The sequence below is a fragment of the Siphateles boraxobius genome, unplaced genomic scaffold (assembly GCF_051911475.1).
Source record: "Siphateles boraxobius isolate OS27281-9 unplaced genomic scaffold, OSU_SipBor_1 18, whole genome shotgun sequence".
NCBI classification, from domain to species: Eukaryota; Metazoa; Chordata; class Actinopteri; order Cypriniformes; family Leuciscidae; genus Siphateles; species Siphateles boraxobius.
Window position 1 is genome coordinate 5107825 of NW_027508788.1, and position 12594 is coordinate 5120418.

General features: G+C 34.9%; 2 protein-coding genes across 3 annotated transcripts; both read right to left on the reverse strand.

The window, feature by feature from the left end:
• Window positions 1-2573: 2573 nt before the first annotated feature.
• Window positions 2574-4439, reverse strand: LOC143740877 (uncharacterized). The gene is made up of 5 exons (XM_077232995.1): window positions 4301-4439; window positions 3549-3828; window positions 3340-3444; window positions 3093-3154; window positions 2574-2862 (listed from the first exon to the last, which is right to left on the reverse strand). The coding sequence occupies exons 2-5, from the start codon at window positions 3625-3627 to the stop codon at window positions 2713-2715; spliced, it is 396 nt and encodes a 131-aa protein (XP_077089110.1). The 5' UTR covers window positions 3628-3828; window positions 4301-4439; the 3' UTR covers window positions 2574-2712.
• A 520-nt stretch (window positions 4440-4959) lies between these two features.
• On the reverse strand, window positions 4960-11261 carry ftsj1 (FtsJ RNA 2'-O-methyltransferase 1). 2 transcript variants are annotated; one of them, XM_077233023.1, is made up of 11 exons: window positions 11160-11261; window positions 10698-10838; window positions 10481-10550; window positions 10251-10350; window positions 9305-9383; window positions 8927-8979; window positions 6795-6848; window positions 6574-6676; window positions 6393-6476; window positions 6147-6250; window positions 4960-6047 (listed from the first exon to the last, which is right to left on the reverse strand). In XM_077233023.1, exons 2-11 carry the CDS (start codon window positions 10816-10818, stop codon window positions 5856-5858), a joined length of 960 nt encoding a protein of 319 aa, XP_077089138.1. In that variant the 5' UTR covers window positions 10819-10838; window positions 11160-11261; the 3' UTR covers window positions 4960-5855. The 2 variants fall into 2 exon arrangements, with proteins under 2 accessions (XP_077089138.1, XP_077089140.1); XM_077233025.1 differs by having other exon boundaries at window positions 11019-11261.
• Window positions 11262-12594: the final 1333 nt, after the last annotated feature.

Consider the following 12594-nt stretch of genomic DNA (forward strand, 5'->3'; position numbering starts at 1 on the left):
AGGCTCAACAGTGTAGGGATACTGCAGCAGCTCGATTTTTCTCCCTCTGTTTCTCTTTCTCACTCACCGTCTCCCATTTTTCTCAGCCATGATACTCCCAACTGTTTACCGCACGTCTGCTGGTATTGTTGACTTCTTTGTGCAGATCTGTAGTATGTAGAGGGGAAAAAATCACTGTATATTTGCCTCTCGCACCACCTACTACAGCATTAAGTTAGATTCATTTTCTGGTTCTAGTCGAAGGCAGGTTCCCCTCTGATTGCTAAGAATGAAAATGGTTTTGAGCTGTAACAACTTACCTCATAAAAACTGCATGTCTCTCATCAGACTGTGGTTTTCCATGAGAATGGGTTCATGCATTGTTGTTTATGCAGTAACTCGCTCCATTTACATCTGCATAGAACGGGAGAAAGACAATGTTAGGGTGCGTATATAACAAAAAGAGAGAGATAGGCTGAACAGTCACTTGTTTAATGCACTGAGGTACATACCAGTCGTTTTATGTCAGGGAATACCTTATGGAATAATCTGGATGCCTCCCAGGGCTCACGTGTTGTTCTTCTCTTGTATATTGTAATTCATACAGAAATGACAAATGATCGCAAGTTAATAGTGAACAAGTGGGATACAGTGTGCTATTTATTTCTGTTCATGTTACAATACTGTGCAAAATGTGGGATTGCGGAATAACAGTTACGTAAAAAGGAGCCAGTGCATTACAATTCAGAGCCCATCTCAAGTGAAATGCAGGCGCAAGCGTTTGCCTTTGAGAATGATGGCTGAGTCATGTGACCTCAGATGGATCAGTCATATTTATTTATGCTTGTCATAACACAAGGCTGTACATTATCCTTCATCTGCTTGATTTGCATTCCTCTAATCAATATGATCCACTGATATCCTTCGGGAAGGGGGAACATTTTGTTATTACAGTCATAGTCTCATGAATTGTTGGCATTACATGTATATGATAAAAAAATTACCATATTATAGAGTGTATAATACAAATGGATCACATATTTGGAAATCTGGTAATTAGGTTAATTGTAGATGATTAAGACACACTTTTGAGTTGAAATAACATACAAATCAACATATTAATCCTTAATATACAGGTGCTGGTCATATAATTAAAATATCATCAAAAAGTTGATTTCAGTAATTACATTTTCAAAAAGTGAAATTTGGATATTATATTCATTTATCACACACAGACTGATATATTTCAAGTGTTCATTACTTTTAATTTTGATGATTATAACTGACAACTAATGAAAACCCCAAAATCAGTATCTCAGAAAATTAGAATATTGTGAAAAGGTTCAATATTGAAGAATCTAAAAAATTCACAGACAACATATGTTCACATTCATTGCAAAATTCAAACGGGATTAGAAAATAATTATTTTCTCTCATTCACTTGCATTGACGATTTTTCAACCTAGAGGTCCAGCGGGGTTAGCGGAAGGGGCGGGACTTACCAGCTCTATAATGGCTGCACCTGCTGCAGGTAAAATAAATATTATTTTCGAGGCCACTTATATTTGTATCTTCATACGAGTTGTCATTAAACTATTCATTTCTTTACGTCTAAAACTTAAAAAATACTGCGTGCACCTTTAAGCATAAAGGAATTAATGTGTTCAAAGTTTGAAAAGTGCAGCGTGATCTGTACTCTACAAACCGCTTCTTTTCTGCACAATCTGGATGCTCATTCAGTCTTTAGTCAAATTCACAATCTACTACTACAGAGTCTAACGTTACGTAATAATTTAAAATATAAACCTACTATAAGCTAAATTAAGGTGTGATAATGTACAAAGAAACTCGCCAAAATGCACTCATTTCACATTTTGGCGTTTAAAAATGAATTACAGACCTACCGGACAACAAACTTAACCTATTTTATATAATTTAGTTTTAATAGTAATACTCACAAAACGCATTTACCACTGCATAGTCTACTGCTTTTTCCACATTAAGGCCTAGTACTTTTCGTCAGTGAAGCTCAATCTTGGTTTGCTAAGGGCAGGTCTCGCCATCTACTGGACTCTAGGCAACACTGCACGGTTTCAGTTACTACAGCTAGTCAGACAATCGATCGATGAGGACATGATTCCACACACGCGTGTAACACACATTTTAATTGTTTAGGCTTAAATTAACTGATAGAGGATCAACATAATATGTTTGTATGAGCATGCGTGTCTGTTATGTGTAAATCAGTGAAATATGGCTGATTTCCTGAAATACAGCATATAGCCTATTCCTGAATGATACGGCCTGGTTTCACAGACGGGTCTTAGATTAAGCCAGGATTAGGGTTTAGTTCAATTAGGGCATTTAAGTAGCTTTTATAAACGTGCCTTGACCGTGAAACCGGTGGTATAAGTACTATATTTTTTGTATCCTATGTTAACCTATGGAGTATGATTTTTGTGGGGTTTCAATCTAGCTAAAAATAGAAGAAGAGTTTCAAGTAAAATACACTTCCCTGCAGGAAAGAGTTGTAGCAAACATGTCAATTCCACTGCTGATTCATTCAGATTTGTATTAAACATTCAGAATGGCAATTTTCTTTCATGCAAGTTTATTTAACTAAAATCATGTTGTGGGAAATTTGGTCAAATCCCAGCACATACTGTTTTTTTAATGTCCTATTTGGTGATTTAAATCCACAAAAATACTTTTTCATCCAGTGTTGCAGGTTATTCAGTGTATGACCACTGTGGCGTATTCAGTTCCTGATTCATACGTCACTGTGGCGTATTCAGTTCCTGATTCATACTTCACTGCAGGAGCAAATTTTTCACCAGCACCTGAATGATTCACTGTGGCGTACAATAGCTCATCCTCTACTATCTGTGGGGAAAAAAAGTTCAAATGTTAAGAAAAAAGTTTTTGTTGAAATGCAGCATCACAAATTTGTATTTTTGCAAAATTATGTCCATAAAAGCTCTATTTTGACAGATTTTGACAGATATTGTTACATGAAATCATTCAAAGTATATATGTATGTGTATTTTTATGACTTCCTGCAGTGTTGTTTTAATGCTTATTTCAAAAATAATACAATGAAATTAATTACATACCTCTGTTTTCTCTGCCTGCACTTCAACAGTACCAGAATTTGCACTTTGGTTTTGTCTATACCCTTAAGACAGAAAACAAACTTTACTGAAGACACTGGGCAGTAATAAAACGGTATTTTGATTGGCCCACTGTCTGTTGTTGGTTATATAAAACACCTATGCATCTAAAATATTTGGTGTAAAATCATTTTTAGATAGCCTACACATAACCAAGTAAACATAGAACATGACGTTTGTGGTTTCTTACCTTGTTTTTTGGTCCTGTAGAGAATACATATGAACACGACGATGAAGATGAGCAAAGTGAGCAGAATCAGTGTCCCCAGAACCAGAAAAAGAAAATGAAAAAGAGCTAAGGATGGAAACAAAAGGAAAAGCAGTTTAAATTGTTCCCTGTGTCCACAAAGTCTTTTTAAAAGTGTTTTGCGGCATAAAAATGTTTTAAATGCCATTTACATAGCCTCCACACTGTAATGGTGACATTTTGGCTCATTTTGTCTTCAGGTTTTCTTTTACAGTGGACGATAATTGTCATTTGGAGCTCTTCGCCAGCTTTTCCCTGTAACAGTTCTTCTCTCCACTGACAGTGAGCTTCCAGCAACGCTCAGAGGAATTTCAATGATCAATGTTTCTTGATTCAGCGTAGAAAAAGCACTGTGGAATAGTCTGGTCCAAGTCGCAGCATGTCAGATCAGTCCAGCCACTGAGTTATCACTCCAAGACTAACAAGAGATATCTGTATATGGTGGTTGAATGATAAATATTACAAATATGAAAACATACATACAAGTGACCATATTATTACTTTGGCTTGCTGGGAGAATCATATTAAAAATATTTCAGTGCCATACGTCACTATACTATACATTTCAGACTGTGACCCTGTTATATGTAGTTTCAACAGTTTTAGGGAAAGTTTTCAATTGCTTTAAACAAGCATTCTAATTTTTCTACAGTCTGTTTCTGTAAAAGTTGATGCAATTTGAATCATCGTTGCATAATAAAATACATAATTTCAATATGGAAACCATAATTTTAATTGGATACTATTTTTTTTTAATTAACTATTTTTTAATTGATTTGCCACATACCTGCATTTGATAATTTGGCAGTAAGACTTGCTGAAAAATAAGCATCTGATAGTTAAGAGTGAAGCAACACAGATGTCAATCAGACAAAAACTACCAGTACAATTAAAATGTACTTACAGAATATACACAGGTTTAACAGCTGGATCAGAATTTCATGAGTTCAAGCTGATACAGCTCCCCTTGTTAAGACTATCAGGTTTCCATATAATATCTAGCATGTCAATGTCATCATTTAAGGAAAACAATGATACAGACGAACAGGATGCATGATTGCTAATTTTGTGCAGCATCACCCCCACCCAAACACTGTAAAGGTTCTCTGCATGACTGATTTCCCCTAGCCTATCATCTATGACAATCTAGCAATTACACTTTTATTTCAATACTTACAACTAAATATGACACTATTAAAGCATCATTTAGAACAGACCTCATCAGGCTCAAGCAGAATGCAGGTAAATAAAAAATGGTTTTACTACATGGAGATAGTGACAAATACTACAGATAAGAAACTGTCCAGTATTGCTTCATGGACCATTGAGCAAGTGAATAAAAAGGAAACAGATGGTAGACATTCTCACTTGCAGGCTTGAGAAGTTATTTATTTTTTTAACTTTTCAAAAAATGGTCGCATTAGTCAATCTGAGACTTTAAAAAAGGCTATTTTAACTTATCTGAAAGTGCTTTCAGAGCTAAAACAATCTTAAAAATAGAATTAATTAATTTAAACTACATTTGAAACGCTGTATCTACAAATAAAAACAACGAACTCTGCATTATGGTAGATTTAGTTGTGTTTTATTAAAGTGTAGAACTGCAGATAAAAGTTCAAATTCACTCAAAGTTCAAATTCAATCAGTTAGTTTCTGCGACTCCTACAAAGAAACATTCACAAGGGAGAATCTTTGTGGATTTTGAGAGTAATAAAAGTCACAGAAACAATTAAATACATAAAAGATAAATTACATGATAATAAAAAAAAAGTGTAAAAAATGTGCCTTTAGGGGTACAACATCTTGTCACTGAGACAGTACCCTTAATAGGGACAACATTGTAGGTTATCTACCCCTAAAAGGTACATACCTTAAGGTACTACAATGGGACTATTTTTGGGTGTAAATAAAGTACAAAGAATGAACCCGCACATGAAAAATATGTATATCGCGGGAACGAATTAAATCGTTTCCAGAACTTACTGTATGTCAGCACATTTCACTAATGCGTTCCCTCGTTTTAAGTAAATCGTGCGCATGATATAATAATTCATTCCCTCGTTTTACTAAATTGTGAGCATGATATAATACTTCTTTCCCTCATTTTACTAAATCGTAGCCACGTTGTAATAATTTGTTCCCTTGTTTTAGTGCAATCAAAACAAGAGAAAAAATTAGTACAAAGTGGCCACAATTTACTAAATCAAGGGAACGAATTAAGTCGTGGGAACAAGTAAATCAATGGCCATAATTGAACTAAAACGAGAAAACATAAGTATAGCGCCACGATTTACTAAAACAAGAAAACAAATTCCTAACTCACAGTACTCGCTCTGTAAAGATGTTCCAGTGACAAGCTTTTTTTTTTTTTGTTAAAACTCTGAAAAAATAATTGTTGGTCAATCATGATAAAACAATAAAAAGATTTAAACAGAAGTTGTACAATTCAATAATGTCCATTAGTCTGAGGTTCCTGATGTGGCCGGACTTGTGCTGAGATGTAAAGCAGACAGGGCATCATCGAGCGGGCCAGAGGGCGAGTCCTCTTTGGCTAACAGGTTATTCTTGCGGAGCTGACAGGCTTGCTGGTAGGGAGGCCGAATCGGAGGCTGGGTGGGCGGTAAATACTGATACTCTTTACTAGAATCAAGCTGTTAGAGAATAAAGCAAAACATGCATATCAGCAGACTACTCCTAAGTAATATAATTCATGGTCATATATTTGTGATTTGAAAGAAGCTGATCAGCACCTGAAGTGGATAAGTTCTGTCTGAATCAAAGGCACTAAGATCTCCACAAGCAAGGAAAGGAACTATTATTCGGTTTGGCCCCTCTAACTGGTTAAAGTCAACATCTGGATGGAAAAAAATTGCATTTAAATTGTGAGAAGGAAGACATGGACAAATACATAGATATTAACAAGATGAAATGAGCACAAATGGCATGTATAATTAAGCACAAGATACAGCGAAAGCACTAGTATTGGAGCAAGTTACCATAAGAGTGATCCAGTAAAGGGTTGGACATGTTGGGCACATAACCCTCAGGTGGAGAGTAATTCTGACACACCACAAATGCCTCTGAAGGGTGAAAAAACAAAACAACACTGGTTCGTGTCTGAAAAGGTATAATATTGCCAAAACACTTTTACATTCCCTCATGAAATTCTACTCTCACCTATGCTAGAGTTGCGGCTGCTGCGTGGTTTGGCACAGGTTACAGAGCTGAAGAAGATCTTGAGCTGGGAGTACAGAAGGGTCACATCTTTTCCCCTGAAGATCTATGTAGAAGCAAGACATTGAAACTCATGTGAGATTGAAATAAAACATTTTATGGATATCAAATACTTGCACTGACAACGTAAATATAAATGAATGCATGACAATAAGACAGCTTACTTTTGCAACAAAGTTGCCACCTGGTTTGAGAACATGTGTGGTGATATTGAGAGCCTGTGAAAACAGAAAACCTTACATGAGGTCTAGCAAGATCATTCTAGGAGTTACATAGTAAATAAAATTTTTAACAAAACATAGTGTTTGCATGTTCTCAAAATGTCAGTAGTCATTTCCAATACCAGTAAAATTTCACAGATTTCTGTACCAATTTCAGTAGCCTACATTAGCAAAACCTAGAACTATTTTATCTATTTGAAAATAAGATATAGAGTTAGATGCTATTATTATTAATAATATTAATAAGGAGTGTTGGGGAAAGTTACTTTTAAAAGTAATGCATTACAATATTGCGTTACTCCCCAAAAAAGTAACTAAGTACGTTACTTAGTTACTTTTTATGGAAAGTAATGCGTTACATTACTTTTGCGTTACTTTTTCTCACCTGCATGGACTTGTTTGTCTGTTTTTTAATAACAGCTAAAACAATCTATTTTTGCCAATTCTTAAGGCCCTTTTACATCAAAAGTTAAATGAATAAGCCTAAGGCTGAAGGAAATGCATATTTACTACTGTACAGTAGAGGGCGCCGCTCAAACAAACCTTTCAGCTGCTGCTGTTCTTGATTAAATAACAATAGGATACAGGAGAAGGAAGTTCAACACTCTTATTTCTAAACCTAATCTAAAGTCATTTTTGCTTATTAGTATGGTTGAATTAGATCATTGTAGATCAGCAGCAAAGACATTGGTTAATAAAGTGAGATTAAATACATAAAGTATTTTTGTGTAATTTAACATAGTTAATAATAAAACTTTTGCCCAAAATTCTGAGATTGCATTTGACTGTTTTTATTCATTTTGAGGAATACTGAATGTTTTTGTGCAAATGAGATGAGTAAATGCATGTTCAATGCAAATGCACACAACACCTCACTTTATTTCTCTCAACATGGGGACAGGAGAGCTGTCAGTCAATAAATGTGAAAAAGTAACTAGCGTTACTTATTTGAAAAAGTAACTCAGATATTTTGTTGTAAATTGAAAAAGTAATGCGTTACTTTACTAGTTACTTGAAAAAGTAATCTGATTACGTAACTCAAGTTACTTGTAATAAGTTACCCCCAACACTGTTAATAAGTAAATAATACATTAAAATATTAGCTTCACATTTTTTTCTTATTGGCCATTGTGTTCACACACTAAGCAATGCTCATAACTTTAAAAAACAAATTGTAAATATAAATTTTTGATGCTCTTAACAGAGCGAAGTACTGACACTTGACTATATAAACACAATTTACTAAGTAAAAAAGTAATAAGAAAAAATAATGGTAACACTTTACAGTAAGGATCCATTTGTTATCATTAGTAAACATGAACAATAATTAAAATAATTTTAGTTAAATGTTAATTTCAACATTTTTTAATAAATTAAATATATATATATATATAAAAGTTGGATCTCAATAGTTGTATTTATATTAACCAATATTAAAAAAGATTAATCATTACTGTAACAATTTTTATTGCTCATTGTTAGTTATTGTAAGTTAAAGGGGAACTCGGCAACTCTAGCTATTTCTTCGCTGATTTTGACTTTTGTTGTCGCATGTTTTCTCAAAGAGCTCCCCCTACAGCTGTGGGGCGTATATTTCACAACAATGTCGTAAAAAAACTCACTTGCGGCACCCTCCTCCCCTTTCTACCGCTGCTCATGTGCATTTGTTATTATCGGAGCCGGCCAACTTTATCGTGTGGAGCTATGTCTACCGAGTTGGTTAATACGTCATACACATTGAGGGCGGCGTGTGTGTTTATGTCGAATTGCCGTAAAGCAGTTTGTGTTTCTCGCTCGTTCTCGCTTCTCACGAGACTTCCTATTTCAAACTTACCGGGACGTTAGTCCCGATGTTGCAAGGTTGGTTTTCCGCCAAGGAACGCTGGGGGAGCGGAGCATCATTTTCACCAGAACAGGTTATTTGACCATCCAAATGATTTCTAAACGGTTTTATTAAGTTGAAAAAGTTGCCAAGTTCCCCTTTAATTAATTAATTAATTAATGTTAACTAATTGTCCTTATTGAAAAGTGTTACCAAAATAATAACAATAAAGGCAAAGTATAACAATACATACCGCCAACAAGAGCTGTGCCTGAATGTACTCATCTACATCATGAAGTCCTGTAACTATAAAGAGAAACCGATGAGAAAACTTCAATTTAAGACTTAGCTAAGTCGAAAATAGTCTAGAACAGCTAGAGAGGGACATCATCCCCCGGTTTCACAGACAAGGCTTAAGCTAGTAACAGACTAAAACGCATGTTTGAGCTGTTTTAAATGAAAGCTGCCATTGTTTTGAATCAAGATGCACACCTGTAATGTTTTTTCTAAGGCACATTTATAAAAGATACATAAATATCCAAATTGAACTAAGGCCTAAGCCAGACTTATTCTAAGCCCTGTTTGTGAAACCAGGCCTATATGTTCAATACAATAAAAGTTTATTTCTCACCATCAGGGGCGCCATCACACACAACCAAGTCTGCAGACTGTCCTTCAAAATGTCGAATAATCTCCTGAGCTGTAGAAATCTATGGCACAATCATATAATTGGTATTGTGGAATATCTACTTTCCTTGACTAAAAAAAAAACTACTAAAAGCAAAACAAATATTCACAGATTAAAAAAATTGTAGAGATTAAAGCTAAAGCTATTACTCATTATAGAATAAAATGCTATGACTTGCTTAACAAAAGCTAATGGTAAAAATAATATGGACCCTTTTCACAGACTGCGTTTTTTTTATATTTTAAATTTTCCAAAATGTAATGTACATTTATAACACGTGCTTTGTTAACCTGACATTAAATTGCAGAAAACTGCTTAAAGAGGGCCTATTATGCCCTTTTACAAAGTCTTGATGCTTGAATTTTCAAAAACATCTTATTTTCACATATTTGACATTGTTGCAGCACCTCTCTTCCCAGTCTGTCAGTAAAGCTCAGTTTAGTTCCTCCTGTCTCTATGAAACCCCTCTTTCTGAAAAGCGCAATGAGCTCTGATTGGTCGGCTGGATCAGTGTGTGGTGATTGGTCAACCATTTCAGCGCGTTTTGGAAATGGCACGCCCCTTACCATAACCACGAGCTTCAACACACTACTAATCCAATTCAATGAGGAATATTGTGACCTGTACGTTTCCGAGAAGAAAATATATTTTCTTACTCTTTTGGAAAGTCATAGAAACACTGTTGTGGATTTTCTCTTTTGCTATTCGTGCAAATAGGAACGCAAAAATTATGTTTGTTGTAGCATCCATTTAACACTATAAAAGTTTACCCAACTACAAATTCTGCTTCTGAAAACCCCAGAAATGTGAAAAGGGTCCATTGCTTGCCCATACCAAGACCAAAATGCTATTATTATTGAAATGAAGTTTAATTGTACTGCTACTGCACCTTGGTGATGTCTCCTTGAATTTGTGTGACACCTGGCAAAGGGGCCATGGCTTGCAGATCAACTGCAACAATCTTGACCTCTTCACTCTTGTCTTTTCCACTGAAACAGGACAGAAAAGAGTTGAAGTGGCAACTACATCAACACAATTTCACTGAATAGTATATCTATGTGTTGTTTACACTTTATCATGACCAATAGATTTCGGTAAGTGCATTTGCATTGAACTGACCGGAGTTTGCGGCTAAGGACTTGACTCCAGCTCCCAGGTGCGGCACACAGGTCCACAGCACGACTAACACCTTCAGGCAGGACATACACAGCCATTAGAATATAAAAGCCTGCTTTGATGTTGTCTATCTATGTAGGCAGTTCACAAGCTTTTGAGACATAGCCTATGACTCATCATCCACTAATCAGTGCAGACTGAAGCAAAATTAAGATCTTGCCTTTAAAAAGGTTGAACTCTTCATCCAGTTGCAGGAGTTTGAAGGCACTTCTCGCTCTCCAGCCCTCCTCCTTCGCCAGCCTGTAGTATATATCTCGCTTGTCTTTAGAGGAACGCCCCATTTTACCTTCACTCACTTATTCTGTAGACAAATAAAATAATGATACAATTTTACTAAACCAGCCAAGTTAAATAATGAATACCTGTCTATAAAAATATTTACTTGCTATCTCACAGTAGAACATATAATTTGAATACAACTGCGAATACATTCTTATTTTATTTATATTTACCACTTTAATTCAAATTAAAATGACCTAACTCATTCTGTTTTTCGTCAACAGCATCTATCTTTATAGTTGGTAACGGATATTAAAGCTAACGGTTATACGCAAAATCATAATGTCCATGAACGAAATATCACGAAAGTTTAATAAACTGTAATTCCATTAAATGTACCTACATATGATTACAGCAGAAAGAGCGAGATTGATGTGTGTTTTTGACGCAACGTGACACTTCTTCTTCTCGCGTTGTTGCAGTCAGATATACAGGAGACAACACCGACACCTAATGGAGATGAGGTACTAGTACACATAATGGTTATGATTAAATTCCTCGCGGTAAGACTACTTGTAGTTTGTTTTTGGAAATCACACATTTAAACACAAATTACAAGCATTACGATTAGAATTATAACCATATATAGCATTTGACAGTCGGGTGTTGAACTTTCCATGGTAACACAATTTCTACCAAAATATCTAGTTGATATAGCCTTCATAAATTGGTAAAGGCTCACTCAGCACTGAACAAAGAAGCAACGAAAATCTGAGAAAAAGCCAGTTTAACAGTCACAATACCTTATGGATATTGTGACCAATGGTCACTGGACGAACAAATTAAAAACTGTATTGATAAACAACTTTCTTTTTAAATTATTTTATTTGACAAAATAAACATCAACATTTAATTGCAAATACTAAAAATTATACAATAATGCATAAGCCTAAATAAAAAGTGCCAGTAAATAGGCCTAGAATATAAAAATCAGAGTAAACCAGGTACAGTATAAAAATAACACAAAGCTCACAATCTTTTAAAGACTTTTTTTATTGAAAGAGTTTCTAATCTGTCTGTACACTAATTTAGTCAACAAAACCATTAAGCTAATTTTACGTAAAATACTCACACAACGTAAACTAAAAGTTAGTATATGAATGTGAAATTTGGTCAATTAAAATAAATAAACAAAATAAAATAAATAAAAGCACTTTTCTTATTTAGAATAATCAGTGAAACAAAAAATACACCGATTGAGAGAGGTATTGAATTTTTGTATTTCACACCACAATATAGCTGAATAAGTACAATGCCAAAATAAATGCAATCTTCTTGATAATTATTAGAGTTTATATTTATACTTTTTTTAAAATAAACTTTCTGTAAAGATTTGCTTCATAAAATATGAGTTTAATATTCAACATACATTGTATGATCTGCGGTAATAACCAGACTTCTTCCACTTTTCCACTAGAGAGTTCAAATGAGATATAACATGTGGTTAAGTAACAATTTCTCTTGAAAGAAAAACACACTTTACAAGCAAAAGATTCAAAAACATCAAATCGGATTCATATCACAGCCAATCTGCACAGACAAGCTGGTGGAGCTGTAGATAGACCATAGATAGATTTCCCATTCGAGTCGAGAACACCAGACACGTCGGTGCGCCCGCCATATTGGAAAGGTCTTTGACTCTGCGTGTCGTCGTCACTCACAGTGAATCAATAATGATGACACAAGCAGAGCTTCTGGTTGTGAAACCGCTGAGATTTAAATTCCCGACGGAATTTGATAACCCTCTTGATAACATTTCACAGTTGACAATAAGAATG